Here is a 14,923-nt window from a genome sequence, read left to right as displayed (position 1 = left end):
CATGGCAGATAAGTACTTGTACAGTGCGAAAAAGTACAGCACGATTAATTCAATGCTTGCACAGTCATATTCTAGCCGAAAGGTATATCCGCTATGTATGGGAGAAGACATTTTTGGGTTCGGAAATTTTGCACCACAACATCATGATAATACTATGGGTTGCGCAATGTGATCCGGAATCTCCTGCGTTTTTTCATGGCAATCAAAACCAATCGTATCTCACCTCCCGGGCCTGGCCATCAAGTCGGATTCGCCCCATTGTGTAGAGGCTCTTCAGGCGCGACATCAGGTGGACATGCTTCGGATGGGCATCAACTACGTCATCATGCTTTGTGTTGAGATTACGCCATTATTGGACATGCTTGGTGGTACATTACATCATTGTCAGGCATACCTTGTATGGAATGGTAAAGCGCGGACACCGGGCACCCACTGGTCAGCCAGCTGACATCTCAACACGAAAAGAAACCGACGAAACGCGCAGTCTTAATTTTTTGTTTTTTTTTGTTTTTTTCACTATTGACACAGCCCTACTGGAAAACAGGTGGAGAACAAAAAGAAACGAGGAAAAGGATAAAACATAGGGGATGTAGGGACGACGTGCTGATGTGCTGGGAGCAACTCGACCGACCAGAGGTCCCGGCTTCAGCGTTGCAACAAGGCATCGAAAAATGTGTGTGTGTGTGGGGGGGGGGGGGGTGCACAAGAACAACTGCAGTCTGGTTCTGTTCTGCTTGCGTTGACACGCATACGAAGCTTGATGTTCAAGCCTCAAAGCAAGCTACTGTGCTGTTCAAGGAAACCCGGTCGTGAGTGCCAAGTTTGCGGCCTGCATCAGCTCACATCGGTTCGCAGGTCTACTGGGGCCGCACGGTGCGTGCTTGATTCCTATTATCGCACTTCTCCGAGCACCGTGCATCACGAGTACAGTCATATCACGGATTACAGGATTTTGAAACTCAACGAAAACGTAGCTGTAAGAAAAAAATTCATCAGCCTGACAGGAGTGGACAGCGGACAAACATAACAAAAAATTTTCCGAGAAGTTTTGCAAGAGAAAGTATTAGCTTGTGTTGCAAAGTGTTGCAAAGAAAAAGAAAAAGTGTTGCAAAGAAAATCTCAAGCAGACGGTATAAAATCCATGCACGCAGACGGTTTAAAATCCTCATTGCTGCGCGTGCTGGCGAGCAACAGGAATTGCGCACACGGGGCACGGTTGTGTGATTTGTTACAGAACACCAGTACGATTGTGAGCGGCGCCAAGGCAACTAAGCAGCAGTTAGCTAGCTCAAGTACTACCAGTGCATGGCTACAGTGAGGACAGACGTGTGAAGAGTCACGCCCGATGCTGCTCGCGACTTGAGCGCCGTTGATTCGCTCAGGACCTGCTATCATCTCCGGACGGGCGTAGTGCATGGTACTGTATTGAAAAGCGTTGCTTGCGGACGGAAATCTTACATTCGCTTTGCGTCTACTAATCCTCACACGGGCGTACCGAGGAGGAGTCATCAGGTGGCGACGGACTGATGACTGCAGCAAGCGGAATCCAATGTTTCAATTATAACGTAGTGCTGTGCAGGCCGCCGTAATCGCGTGCCTTTCTTCGCTCCTCCCTCAGAAAGTCGTCGCCAAGTGCGGGGGCCCTGCATTCGCCGTGGTTCCAGTTCGAACTCGGAGGAGAGGCGGGCAGGGGGCGAGGGCCCGAATGGCGTGGTGACGTCACTTGGGTCGCGGGCCGAACCGGGTTGGTTGGCAATCTTGTCGTTCCCACTGTCTGGTAATGAGGCTCCGAGATGCCACCTGTGCTGGTGGGTGTGCGACTCGCTTTGTACGGTCGGACGACTGGCGGCGCCGTCTTCTTCCGCTGCTCAACGTTGGCTGTCATCTCGGCTATGAGAGCATGAGACCCAGCAGAGTTGGTGCCTGCGTCAACACGTCCATGATTGCCCAGGCTGTGTGCTGTGTCCATACCGGTACGGCCGTCCTGTACCGTGCACAGGATCTGCGCCGTGTGCAGGACGGCGTTGCTAGCGCTGGCTGCGGCTTGCGTCGGTGTCCGGCTGCTGTTCTGTTTCGGCACAGGTCCTCCGCTGGGCGGTGTTGTCGGTGAATTCTTGACTGTGGAATCAGTGTGGACAGGTGATTCTTGCGGCGGCATCTGTCGCTGAAAGTGACGCATGTCCGGCCGGCAGAACGTAGCTTCGGGCTCGGCCCGAGGCACGGATGGTGCTGGCTGTATGATTTGTTTCTTTCGCCCTGGCAATGAGTACGAGTTTGGGATGGGTGCTTGCCGCTTCTTGGGCACCTCACCACCAGATTCCGATGGCTGCCACGCGGGCATCGTAGCATATGGGTCATGGCGAGCCATTGAGGACAGCTGGTTCCATTGTGCCGTCTTGGAAGAGACGTCGGAGGAGCTAGGCATCGCCTGGTCTTGGCGTTGGCGCGGCTGGAAAGGGACGGCTGCGTGGCTGGTCGATTTGGATTTCTTGTAGGGCTTGGGCAGCACGCGCGGCCGTGGCAGTGTTGGAGGAGGCAGTGTTGGTGGAGATGGTGTTGTCGGCGGTAGTAGTGGTGGCGGCAGCGGTGGCGGCGCTTCCTCTTGCATCTTGCCATCGCCGTCGCTTCGTTTCACGACGCTGTACCCTTGCTCGCCCTTGAATGAACGCTTTTTCCTGTGACCTGACTGGGTTGCGGTGTTGGCGTTGGTGTTGCCTGCCTGGCCAACACTGCTTCTGCTAGCTTGCAACGTGACATCTAAGTCCCTCACGCCGTAGTGGATATTGCTCTCCTCGTAATCGTGATAGGGATCCAATGCGATACAGTCTTCTTTGGCAACCAAGTCGTTCACTTCGTAGGGAACATCATTCCTATCCGAGTCTTCGTCGTGTTCTAACGGCGCCGCCCTGGACACCATTGTCACGTTCTCCGGCAGTGGAGGCACATGTCCACTGGGTGGTTGTGGTGGTGGTGGTGGTTGTGAAGGAACAGCGGCTTCACTTGCGTCCTTGCTAACATCTGAGCAGATAGCCACACAGATAAAAAGAACAGCATGTTCTGTCATTTTTCTGCTTTTGTTCTGTCAACAGCAGCAGCAACATCAGCAAGAACAGCAACAGGAACAACAGCAACAGCATCAGCCACAGCAGCGGCAGCAAAAGCAGCAGCAGCAGCAACTACAGTAGGAGCAGCAGCAGCAGCAGCAACAACAGCAGCAACTGCACCCTCAGCAGCAACAACAACAACAACAACAACAACAACAACAACAACAACAACAACAACAACAACAACAACAACAACTATGTTGAAATGGTTGAAAGGGAAGAGTGCAAGAGAACAGTGGCCGTGGTTGGAACGTCCTGTGGGCCCCCAAGGAATCGTCGGCCCCATAGGTCCTCCAGGAGCCAGAGGCCCCGTGGGTCCGCGATCAAATCAGAACTTATCCGATCCGTTTCATCTACTGAGAACGCAGCCTACATATATAGTAAAACCTGTGACTAACGACCACCCCTTGGTGCCCGGAAAAGTGGTCTTTAGTGGCAGGTGGTCTTTAGTACAGTCCATTTCAAAACTATAGGCGCGTAGGGTTTTTGAAATATTTCAAATTTGGCTGGACCTTTTTGAGAATAGTTTTCGGAATATTGCTCAGGACCGCTCCACAATTACTCTCATATAGTTTCTAAACGATTGGATAACAGACGCCCAATTTGGAAAAAATTATGCACAAAGTGATCACAGATTTTATGTGGTATAGATGCTGACATAACGGTTTTTGCCTAGGTACGCGTCTATAGTTTTGAAATGGACTGTAGAGGTTTGCACCGCGTGACCATATATGGATCCCATTATATGATATGTATGTCAAAGTGCAGATAATACAATCCCCCACCACTTGCGCACTGTGTTGTGCAACGAGTGCCATATAGTAATACTTGAAGTAAAAGGACTTGAGAACTTGGGCAGGCAGGCACTCGGTGTTTCTAGTTGATTTATTTGTGTTTCGATTTATTTGCATTTATTTGGCACGGCTACGCGGACGCTACTAGTCGCGTACCCTTATGCAGATCGGTCTACTTTTTGAGTGCATGTGGTGTCCTTATTTTGATGCATGTAGATTAGTGCAGTACGGTGGTTTTGTTTGCGCTGCTGCGGGTGCGCTGTAGGTGCACTTGTACGTGCACGTTCGGCTGAGGAGAGCGTTTGGGCTTTCGCTTGCGCTGCTTGGTTATTCGATGTTTTCCTTTTCTGGTTGTTGTTGTTCCTTCCGTGATGAACGGATAGTCTTTCTTTCTCTCTTGTTTCACCTATATTCATATTTCTTGCAATGTAAAATATCACCCCACTGGTTTGTGTGAGCTTGTAATCGGTTGGACCATATTTTGGCGATCACGCCAGGATAGACGCTGTGTTGGTCCCGTGGCGCTGACAGAAAATGGCCACGAAGCTCAAGGAGATAACCAGCGAGGAAAAAGGATGCAAGACAGAGTCCGCGGGGGAACTGCTATTGGAAGAGCGGTTTCTGAGAGTTGGGCAGGCCCTGGGGTATGAAGGGGAACAACTCGCGCAGTACGTGGACAGTAAAGTGGCAGAGACAAACGATCGAGAGGATCGTGCCAGGGAACGGGAGGCGGTGCGCACGCTGCAGGAGCATACGCAGCGGATGGCCGAACTAGAGGCGCAGACCGAGCGCTCTCGACTGGAGGCTGAGCGCGGACCCACGACGAATAGTGTGAACGTGGAGGAACCGACAACCCCGCCGAGGAACCGGATAAAGTTTCCGAAGTACGAGGAGCGAAAAGCAACGGAGATCAAGGAATACCTAAGTCTTTTCGAGGATATTGCTCAGCAAAATCGGTATAGCAGAGACGATTGGCTAATTCACCTGCGTGTAGCGTTCTCTGGGAGCAAGCTGGAAAAGGCGTTCTCGGGATGTGCCTCGTACGACGAAGCGAAAAGGGAAGTGCTGCTGGCGCACGGACTGACCGCGGACAAGGTGTGGCGAGATGCCAAGTCCATTACGCAGCTCGACGAGTCGTTCCATCATTATGTAACAAGAGTAGCAAGGCTGCTCGACTCGTGGATAGAGCTGACGAGTACTGCCAACGCAGAGGCTGAGGACGATGAAGCGCCTGACGTACTTGCAGTATTGGTCAAGCAGCTAGCATTGGATGGATTGCCAGCCGAGATGAAAGCGTTCCTGATTGAACGAAAATGCTTCCACATGGACATGCCCACGTTCCAGGCAACTGGTGTCTCATATCAGGAGGCGCACGGACGGCGGAAGGCAGCTGAGAAACGGCCCGTCGCTCCACCAGTCCAACACAGTGCGCAGTGCCTTGGGGTGTCAGTGGAGCAAGCCAAGAAGGATTTGGCTAAGATGGGAAAAACGTACGACCGCAGAGCATACGTACGCAATGAAAAGCTGTGCTACCTCTGTTTGCGTGGGGGTCACCTGGCAGAGCAGTGTCAGGCCAACACAGGTTGCAGCAAGTGCGATGGCAAGCACCACACGTTGCTGCATGGGAAACCAAAGCCTAAACCCGCCAAGGACCGGGATGAGAGCATCAACACATACAGTTGTACCACATCGGTCACCTAGGGTAGAACGGTTGTGGCAGTTGGAGGAGCCACCAAGCGTAACGAGCCACCAGCCTGAGTTCCCCATAGAGCAGGTGGGGACGCAGTACCAAGTGGGGCTGTTATGGAGGTCTGACCGCCGACCACCTGAAAATTACACCCAAGCTATGGCAGCAGCTACCAAGCTGATGGATCGGCTGAACGTCAAGGGCAAGAGGCAGCAGTATGACAACGTGCTCATGAGAGAGTACAGCGAGCTAGGAGCTATCGAAAGAGAGCCGAACCCCGAACAGCCCGGCTACTACATGCCACATCATGCCATCTTCAGGGAGCACGCCGCTACGACCAAGACAAGGGTAGTCTTCAACGCATCGGCATCGGCAACTGGGAAGTCATCATTGAATGACCTGTTGAACCCAGGACCATCGCTACTACCCGATCTGGTGGGCCTTCTCCTACGGTTTCGTGAGTATCAGTTTGCACTACAAGCGGACATTAGGAAGGCTTTTTTCATGATAGGCATTAGAGAAGAGGATAGGCCATATTTGCGCTTTGTGTGGCCCGAGCTGGGCGAAAGCGAAATGTGTGTTTGGCGGCTCACGAAATTGCCATTCGGAGCCAACTGTTCCCCCTTCATTCTGAATGCTGTGTTGTTGCACCATTTAGATAGGCTGCTTGCATGCGCTAATGATGCTGATCGTGCTATGCTTGCGCTGTTACGTGATAGTTTTTATGTTGATGATTCAGTAGTTAGTGTGTCTAGTCCTGCCCAAGCCGACCACTTTCGAGAGTGTAGTGTGGTAGCTCTGCAAGGTGCAGGCATGGATCTGAGAAAGTGGCGTGGCAACAACATCGTCTGTGATCCGGAGTCTGGCGGCAAGGTGCTAGGGGTCGAGTGGGACGTCGACGACGATGTGATCGCGGTAGCAGCAGTAGGTGACACTGACACCAAGGAGTCACCGTGGACCCGGCGGCAACTTCTGCACTGCGTAGCATCTGTATTCGACCCGCTTGGTCTAGCTGCACCTGCGGTACTACCAGGGAAGATCCTGTTGCAAGGGTGCTGGAAACTGGGTGGCACCTGGGATCAGCCGCTTCCGAGTGAGATTGCAGCCAAGTGTGCGCAATGGTGGGGAGATGTCTCCAATGTTTCGCTTGTGACGGTGCCACGTTGGATCGGCGGTAAGCCCGACATGCCGGTAACACTACATGTATTTGCTGATGCGTCAGAAAAGGGTTATGGCTGCTGCATTTACATCGTAGTTGACGGTGTAGCATGTCTGCTGTGTGGGAAGAGCAAGGTGGCACCAGTGTCGGCGCCAACATTGGCTCGCCTGGAGCTGGAAGCTGTGTGCCTCGCCTCCAGGTACCTCTCATTCGTGTGTAAGGAGTTGAGAGTGCAAGCAGAGCGGATTTTCGGTTGGACCGATAGCCTCACGACGCTGCAGTGGATTACGAACCCATCCTACCGTTGGAAGACATTCGTGGCTAATCGAGTGGTAGCTGTACAGCAGACTGCGAAGGAGCTAGATGTGAAATGGAGTCACTGTCCGGGAGTGCAAAACCCGGCTGACCTTGCATCACGCGGTTCTCCCGTGGGTAGTCTTGAAAGTAGTGACTGGCTGAAGGGACCAGCCTGGTTGACGAGGCCAGAAGAATGGCCAGACACGCAAGCCAACACCGACACGAGTGAATCGGTCACGGAAATGCGAGTTGGAGTCGTGACAGCGGAGCCACAGAACCCCTGGTGGGAGCGTTTGTCAAGGTGGACCCGGGTAACCGGAGTTGTTGTTCGCATGTTGCAATGGCGATATCCAACTAAGACGCGGGCGGAGATCCTGCCCATTGCTGAGGCCAGATTGTACCGACTGATCCAGCAGGAACTGTTCGGACCGGAGTTGGCTGCACTGCAGAATGGCGAGCCGCTCAGCTCAAGTTCCAAGATCGCTAAGTTCGGCCCGTATGTGGATGACAGTGGGGTCCTGAGAGCTGAAGGAAGATTGAGTGAGAGTGAGCTGCCGTACAGCGCTAAGCATCCGGTATTGCTCGGCAAGCACTACTTGACATCGTTGATTCTGGAGCGGGCCCATGCGAAGCAAATGCATGGAGGCGTAGAGACGGTCCTGGCATCACTACGTCAGGAGGTGTTAGTGATTGGTGTTCGGCGCGCCTTACGCGGCATTGGATCTCGGTGCGGAGTCTGCAAGCGTTACAAGGCGGCCGCTGCTACCCAAGTTACACCACCACTGCCGGCGGACCGTGTGAGTCATGTCAAGCCATTCGGACTGACAGGCATTGATTATGCGGGCCCATTGATGGTTCGTAAGGGTGACCGAGTGGAGAAAACATGGATTGCTCTATTCGTTTGCGGAACAACGCGGGCAGTTCATCTAGAGACAGTCGACAGTCTGTCCACGGAGTCATTTCTGCTGGCGTATCGGCGGTTCGTAGCACGCCGGGGTATCCCCATCCGCATCCGTTCGGATAATGCCACTACCTTCAAGTCGGCATCGGAGAAGATCAATGTTGTATGGTTGTTCAATCCTCCAGCGGCTCCATGGCATGGTGGATTCTTCGAGCGTCTGGTTGGAGCTGTGAAGGCACCATTACGCAAGGTGTTGGGCAAGGCGATGCTTGGTCCGCGTGAATTGGATACTGTATTGGCTGAAGTGGAAGCAGTGGTGAACAGCCGTCCGCTCACCCAGGTGGCAGACACGGATGATGACTTACCCCTGACGCCAGCAATGATGATCAATGGTGTTTGGCAGGCAGACGAGATCAGCGCCGAACAAGCAGCAGGGCTGACGGCAGAGCAGCTCAACGCAAGACAACGGTATGTTGCTACAGTTGGCGAACACCTGAAGAAGCGATGGCAGAGGGAGTACCTGACCAGCTTGATAGCGTATCATCAGTCTAAGTCATCCTCAGTCAAAGCAGGGGAAGTTGTCCTGCTGGTGGATGAATCACGAAAGCGTCAGTTCTGGCGTTTGGCTCGGGTTACTGAGGTGTACCCTGGGAAAGACGGTGTTGTGCGTGTGGTGCGAGTCAAGGTTGGGCAAACGTCTTTGCTCCGCCCAGTACAGCGTTTGGTGCCACTAGAAGTATCTCCGACGGCAGGAGAAGTGGCCAGTAGTGACGATGAAACTAGCACCGACGAAGCAGTGGAGATTCCACCGCCAACGTCACCCCCTCAACCAGATCCACAACCTGTTGCAGCAGACAATGAAGTGCGTACTACCAGAACCGGTCGCAGCGTCCGTGCACCAACCCGGTTAGATTTGTAATCCCCAGGAAGTCCTTTGGTGGGGAGTGATGTTGTGCAACGAGTGCCATATAGTAATACTTGAAGTAAAAGGACTTGAGAACTTGGGCAGGCAGGCACTCGGTGTTTCTAGTTGATTTATTTGTGTTTCGATTTATTTGCATTTATTTGGCACGGCTACGCGGACGCTACTAGTCGCGTACCCTTATGCAGATCGGTCTACTTTTTGAGTGCATGTGGTGTCCTTATTTTGATGCATGTAGATTAGTGCAGTACGGTGGTTTTGTTTGCGCTGCTGCGGGTGCGCTGTAGGTGCACTTGTACGTGCACGTTCGGCTGAGGAGAGCGTTTGGGCTTTCGCTTGCGCTGCTTGGTTATTCGATGTTTTCCTTTTCTGGTTGTTGTTGTTCCTTCCGTGATGAACGGATAGTCTTTCTTTCTCTCTTGTTTCACCTATATTCATATTTCTTGCAATGTAAAATATCACCCCACTGGTTTGTGTGAGCTTGTAATCGGTTGGACCATACACTGACATCCTTCTTTCAGATCATACAGCACTTGGAGAGAGAGAAAATCAAGTGTTATTGCAGACATTAAATTCAGCTCCTACTTCTGAAGCCAGGAGTCAAGAGTTCCCTGTTGAAGCTTCTCTTTGCGCTGGTGTGTACCAGTACTCCATCTACATGTACGTGATGCGGCGATGTTGCGAGTTTTCGCACCTTCTCTGTTTAGACTATAGTATCCGCCATCGTATCCTGGCCTGTGTTCCGTACAGCCTACAGGTGAGTACATAATACCGTAGCATGCTAGCCAGCCAGCACAGACTGTCAGTGTGACCTGGTGACTGAGATTAGGACAGGTGTAGTGCAGTCCACACTGATTCCACAGTCAAAATGAGACTGCGTTCATTTGTCCAGCTGTAGTATCGAAACAGTCCTTTCAGGACCATGGAAAATCATCAACATTTCGAGAAGGAGCTTCGAGCAATGTTTGATTTCCTACATCGCGGTCGCTAGTTACGGGTCAAAATTCGACATTGGGACAAGAAAAGGCGGTCGCTGGTCGCGTTCAGCAGGTAGTCACTAGTCACAGTGCATTTTGAATGTGAGACCGTCCGTGCCTGATGAAGTGGTCGGTAGTACCAGGCCGGTCGCTAGTCACGGTGGTCGTTAGTTACAGGTTTTACTGTAAGGCAAGGGATATATACGGATACACCAGCAACACCAGCAGCAAGAGCAGCAAGAACGGCAGCAACAGCAGCAGCAGCAACAACAGCAGCAGCAGCAGCAGCAGCAGAGGCAACGACAACAGTAGCAGCAGCAGCAGTAGCAGCACCAGCACCAGCAACAGCATCAGCAGCAACAGCAACTGCAGCAACAAACACTGCAGCAACAGCAGCAGCAACAGCAGCAGCAACAGCAGCAGCAGCAGCAACGGCAGCAACAGCAGCAGCACCAACAGCAGCAAAAGCAGCAGAGGCAACAACAGCAGCAGCAGCAGCAGCAGAGGCAACGACAACAGTAGCAGCAGCAGCAGCAGTAGCAGCACCAGCAACAGCACCAGCAACAGCATCATCATCAGCAGCAACAACAACTGCAGCAACAGCAGCAGCAGCAGCAACAGCAGCAGCAGCAGCAACAGCAGCAGCAACAAGAGCAGCAGCAGCAACGGTAACAACAGTAGCAGCAACAACAGCAGCAATAGCAGCAGCAGAGGCAACGACAACAGTAGCAACAGGAGCAGCACCAGCACCCGCAACAGCATCAGCAGCAGCTATGGCAACATCATCAGCAGCAGAAGCCGACACACCAGCAGCAACTGCAGCGGCAACAGCAGCAACAGTAACAACAGCAGACACAATAGCAGCACCAGAAGCTGCAGCATCAGCAGCAGCAACAGAAACAACAGCAGCAAAAGAAGCAGCAGCAATAGCAGCAACAACAGCAGCAACAGCATCAGCAACAACAGTGGATAGCAGGAACAACGATAACAGCAGCGACAGCAGCTGCAACAATAGCAGAAACCTCAGCAGCATCAGCAACAACAGCGGGAAAAGCAGCAGTAACAAAAACAGCAGCAGCAGCAGCAGCAGCAGCAACAACAGCAGCAGCAGTAGCAGCAGTAGCAGCAGTCCCAGCAACAACAGTGGACAGCAGAAGTAACAATAACAGCAGCGACAGCAGCTGCAACAGCAGCAGAAACCTCAGCAGCAATGCCAGCAGCAGCAACGTTAGGCGAAATAGCACGTCATAGTACATTTGAGATCAGCGGGAAGAAGATGACGACGTCCACTAATTTAGTATCTGTGCACACGAATCTGCTGTGTGTGTGACTCTGTGTGTCAGCTATGATATCATCCCCTGTGGTTCCATGCCTAGCATGTACGTCTGAACTATCCTGCAAAGTTTGAATGGCGTAGGTTGAGCGATCGCTCCGCAAAACAGACTTTTTGAAATTGTCTTCATACTATATCTTCCACCATTGAAATTTCGAATTTCTTGCTGAGAGGGGTGGCTTGCAACCTCGACATGGCTTGTTCCAGGCATGCTTTGGAGCCATCCCCTGTTGAAGTAGTGGCAGAGATCTGCCCTGCAACTGCTACAACAAAAAAATGATTCGATCTGAGAAAGGGTGAGACCGCGAATCTCGGTTGAATATTGAGTATTTCAAGCCTTTTCACGACGAAGATGGAGTTCTTTTTGGAGATGGACGTCGCGGCAAAGGACATGGTGTCCGACTTCTGGCGTCTGGTGAAGCCAGGAATCATTTGTCCAGTCAGGTCGGCAGCCTAACCGTCGGTAAGCTTGTGTTTGGATCCCGTTCTGTTCGATGTGGTAGATCACAAACAATTTGATATCGCACAAATTGATCTCAGCATCATGCGTATGGTATTTTATATTCAGAAAATCCCAAAGTGTCTCTGTGTGGCCGTCCTATGCCACGAGAAACTCCAATCAGGCTCCTATGTCCTCTGCCTTCATGATTGAATGTCCACTTCGTTTGAACAACGAACACAACAATCGAGGACGGCTTTGCAATGAAAAATACAGCTATACTGGTGCTGATAAAAAAGTAGAAGAAAAACGTGCTCAGGATGAGAATCGAGTACACGCATACTCTCCCAGCAGGTGAAACGCAAATTTTTGTGAAAAATGCGTGTCGCCGACTGACCAGTAATTTCGCCTAACGGCAGAGGTAAAAGCACCAGCAACAAAAGCAGCAGCAGCAATAGCAGCAACAGCATCAGCAGCAGCAATGGCAGCAGCAATGGCAGCAACAGCAGCAGCAACAACAGCAGCAAGAGCAGCAGAGGCAACGACAACAGTAGCAGCAGCAGCAGCAGCAGCAACAGCAGCAGCAACGGCAACAGCATCAGCAGCAGAAGCCGACACACCAGCAGCAACAGCAGCGGCTACAGCAGTAGCAGTGGCAATAGCAGCAACAGCAACAACAGCAGCCACAATAGCAGCACCAGCAGCTGCAGCAGCAGCAGCACGAACAGCAGCAAAAGAAGCAGCAGCAATAAAAACAGCAGTAGCAGCAGCAGCAGAAGCCGAACCAGCGGCAGCAGCAGCCGAAAGGCGATGACGTCAACAATCAACACAGGTGCAGGAAATACAGCAGCTTTAAACGGGCATTCAAAACACCTGCTACTTACGTAAATCAGCCACCACGTCTTCATAGATCATCTCCCAGTCATCGCCGTGCGGGCTGTCACATTCGGCTACATTGTTGCCAGCACTTGCGTTGCCATTTCCGCCTGGGTGTCCGAGATGCTTGGCACTGACGGAGTGGTCCGCGTCCGTGTCCTTGGCCATGCTGGGTGGATAGTATGCCTGCTGCCCGCGTTCATTAACCGGATACAGGTAGTCACCATCGTTGTCATGGTTACGGGCCGCGACGATCTCATCCTCATCGACATACTCGCAGGTCGACGAGGATCTGTCGCCCTTGGTCCCCTTCTCCTTCGCCCAGTCTTCCATGAGTTCATACTCGTCGCCGAGCAACTCGTCTGTTGGTGGCATGGGCTGTTGTCGTGGTAGCGATGCAGATGATCCAGCATGCCGGCTTTTCGGGGGCAGGAACTCTCCGCTTCTTTCCATGAGCGTTTCCAAGTGATCGATATCATTTAAGACGAGCGAGAAGCCTCGGGATTTCCCGCCAGAGCTGTGGACGCCGCTGGTCGGTTGCGTCGGCACAAATGGTGGCTGTGGGTTTGCCAGTGGGCTTTCACCGGGCACGACGACATTCTGCTCCAGTTGCATGTAGTCTTCTCTTGGCTCAGTGTCGGCACATTCGTAATCTGGTGCGGAGAAGAGCGACAGGTTAGTGGACGCGGATGTTGGTGTCGATGAAGTTGTTGCGGTATCGGCACGTGAGTGAAGAACGTCACCGCTCCTGACACTTGTCTCCATGGGAACAGCTGCCATTTCTTCATAGTCGTCATGGCGCTCGTCGTCATGGTCATCGTCAAGGCGTGAGCGGGTCATGTGACCCTGCAGTGTCGATGATTGCGGCGAGGCTGGTTCTCGCCTGGCAGGGCTCGTCGGCACAACCCCATGCGCTAGGTGCTGCACGAGTGGACTGCCGGCCTTGGGCGCGCTGGGAGACTTAACACTGGACGACAGCGGTGGTGGATGTCCGCGTGGCGACGGGGGTATGAACACGGTTGGCTGCGGTCGTGTCGCCTTGACAACTGTCGGCGGCGAGCTTAACTCTCCGTGCTCCGTAGGGCTAGTGGGAAGGCGACGCGGGAACTCTCCTACAGTGTGTCGTTTATGAACGACCTTCGGTGCTGACGGTGGAGGACCGTCTGGCCTCGGCACTGAAGCAGTTCGCGGAGAGCTTATGTCTTCATGCTTAGTAGGACTTGTGGGAAGATGACGCTGAACGCCCCCTGCCGAGTGTCGCTTATGAACGCCTTTCGGTGCGGGCGGTGGTGGCCCATTCGGTTTCGGCATTGTCTTCGGTTTGGGCTTGGGCCGACTTTGCTCTGTCTTTGGTCCAGACCTCCTTGCCGCTCTCTGGTTAACAGCATCACCTGGTTTAAAACGAGGCAGATCTACCGTGGACGCAATCGGCAGGGATGGAGGTCGCGAGTGCTGTCTCGCCGCGGGGCTCGGCTTGGAGTCGGCTGAGTGTGAATGTGAGGGGACCGCGGGCAAGGGGTGTTTATCCTTCCTACCAGGCGTGAGCGGATCTGGCTGTGCCTTTGACAGCGGTAGTGACTGCAGCCGAGCGCACAGGTCCTCGACGAAAACACCATTATCACCGCCGCCTAGTTGTGCATGAGAGGAGGGCTTTGACGAGGTGTCGGTCCGATTGGGACTGGCCACTGGTGGACTAACGGGAGGTGATCGAGTAGGTCTGGACGGCGACTGCGTTACAGCGCCCTGATTTAGCATGGCGGTGCCTCCACCGCCGGCCCGTTTCGCCCTTGGCGGCGGGGGCGGCTGTATGACTGGTCGCTGGGGACGCCTGATCGTCGTCACGCTAGGTTGTAGAAGCGCCGGTGAAGAGACCGTCCTGAACGAAGACGGTAGAGAGGCTGTCTTCTTGGCCAGCAGCTCTGGGGCTGTGTACTCGTACACGCGCTTTCCGTCCTTTAGGAGCGATTTACGATCCAGCTCCGCCAACGCTGCATTCGTACTCGTCACGGTTTCTGCGATAAACAAGACAAAAGAGTCACATGTGAACAAACACAACTCATATCAGGAACAAACATGTGATCACCCCCCCCCCCCCCCCCCCCACACACACACAGACCCCCTCCCCCCCCCCCCCCCCCACACACACACAGACCCCCCCCCCCCACACACACACAGACCCCCCCCCCCCCCACACACACACAGACTACAGAAGACGCTACTATACCACGAATGGAGCATACCTGGCCAGTTTATGATGTAAGTGTGACGCTGCGATTCACCGGTTGCCGAATAGTACTCCAGGAGGGGAGCAGGCCTCATGTAGAACATGTAATCGCGTATGAAGTCCAGCACACATCTCATCTCCACTATCTCCTGCACTGGACACTGCAGATTGATCCAAGTCTGAACTGGATTCTCGCCATCTGTGCACAGT

General features: G+C 53.1%; 1 protein-coding gene across 1 annotated transcript in view; it reads right to left on the bottom strand.

Moving 5' to 3' along the window:
* Nucleotides 1-935: 935 nt before the first annotated feature.
* The window catches only part of LOC135828961 (nascent polypeptide-associated complex subunit alpha, muscle-specific form-like), a 28,995-nt gene continuing 15,007 nt past the window's right edge, over nt 936-14,923 (bottom strand). The window contains exons 4-6 of the mRNA XM_065341395.1: nt 14,730-14,912; nt 12,498-14,501; nt 936-3,018 (exon numbers count right to left, since the gene is read on the bottom strand). Of these exons, the coding sequence (XP_065197467.1) occupies nt 1,559-3,018; nt 12,498-14,501; nt 14,730-14,912 (3,647 nt within the window). The 3' untranslated portion in view covers nt 936-1,558. The remainder of the gene's footprint in view (nt 3,019-12,497; nt 14,502-14,729; nt 14,913-14,923) is intronic.

This window comes from Sycon ciliatum, chromosome 12 (assembly GCF_964019385.1).
Source record: "Sycon ciliatum chromosome 12, ocSycCili1.1, whole genome shotgun sequence".
Lineage (NCBI taxonomy): Eukaryota > Metazoa > Porifera > Calcarea > Leucosolenida > Sycettidae > Sycon > Sycon ciliatum.
This window is presented reverse-complemented; position numbering and strand designations above follow the sequence as displayed.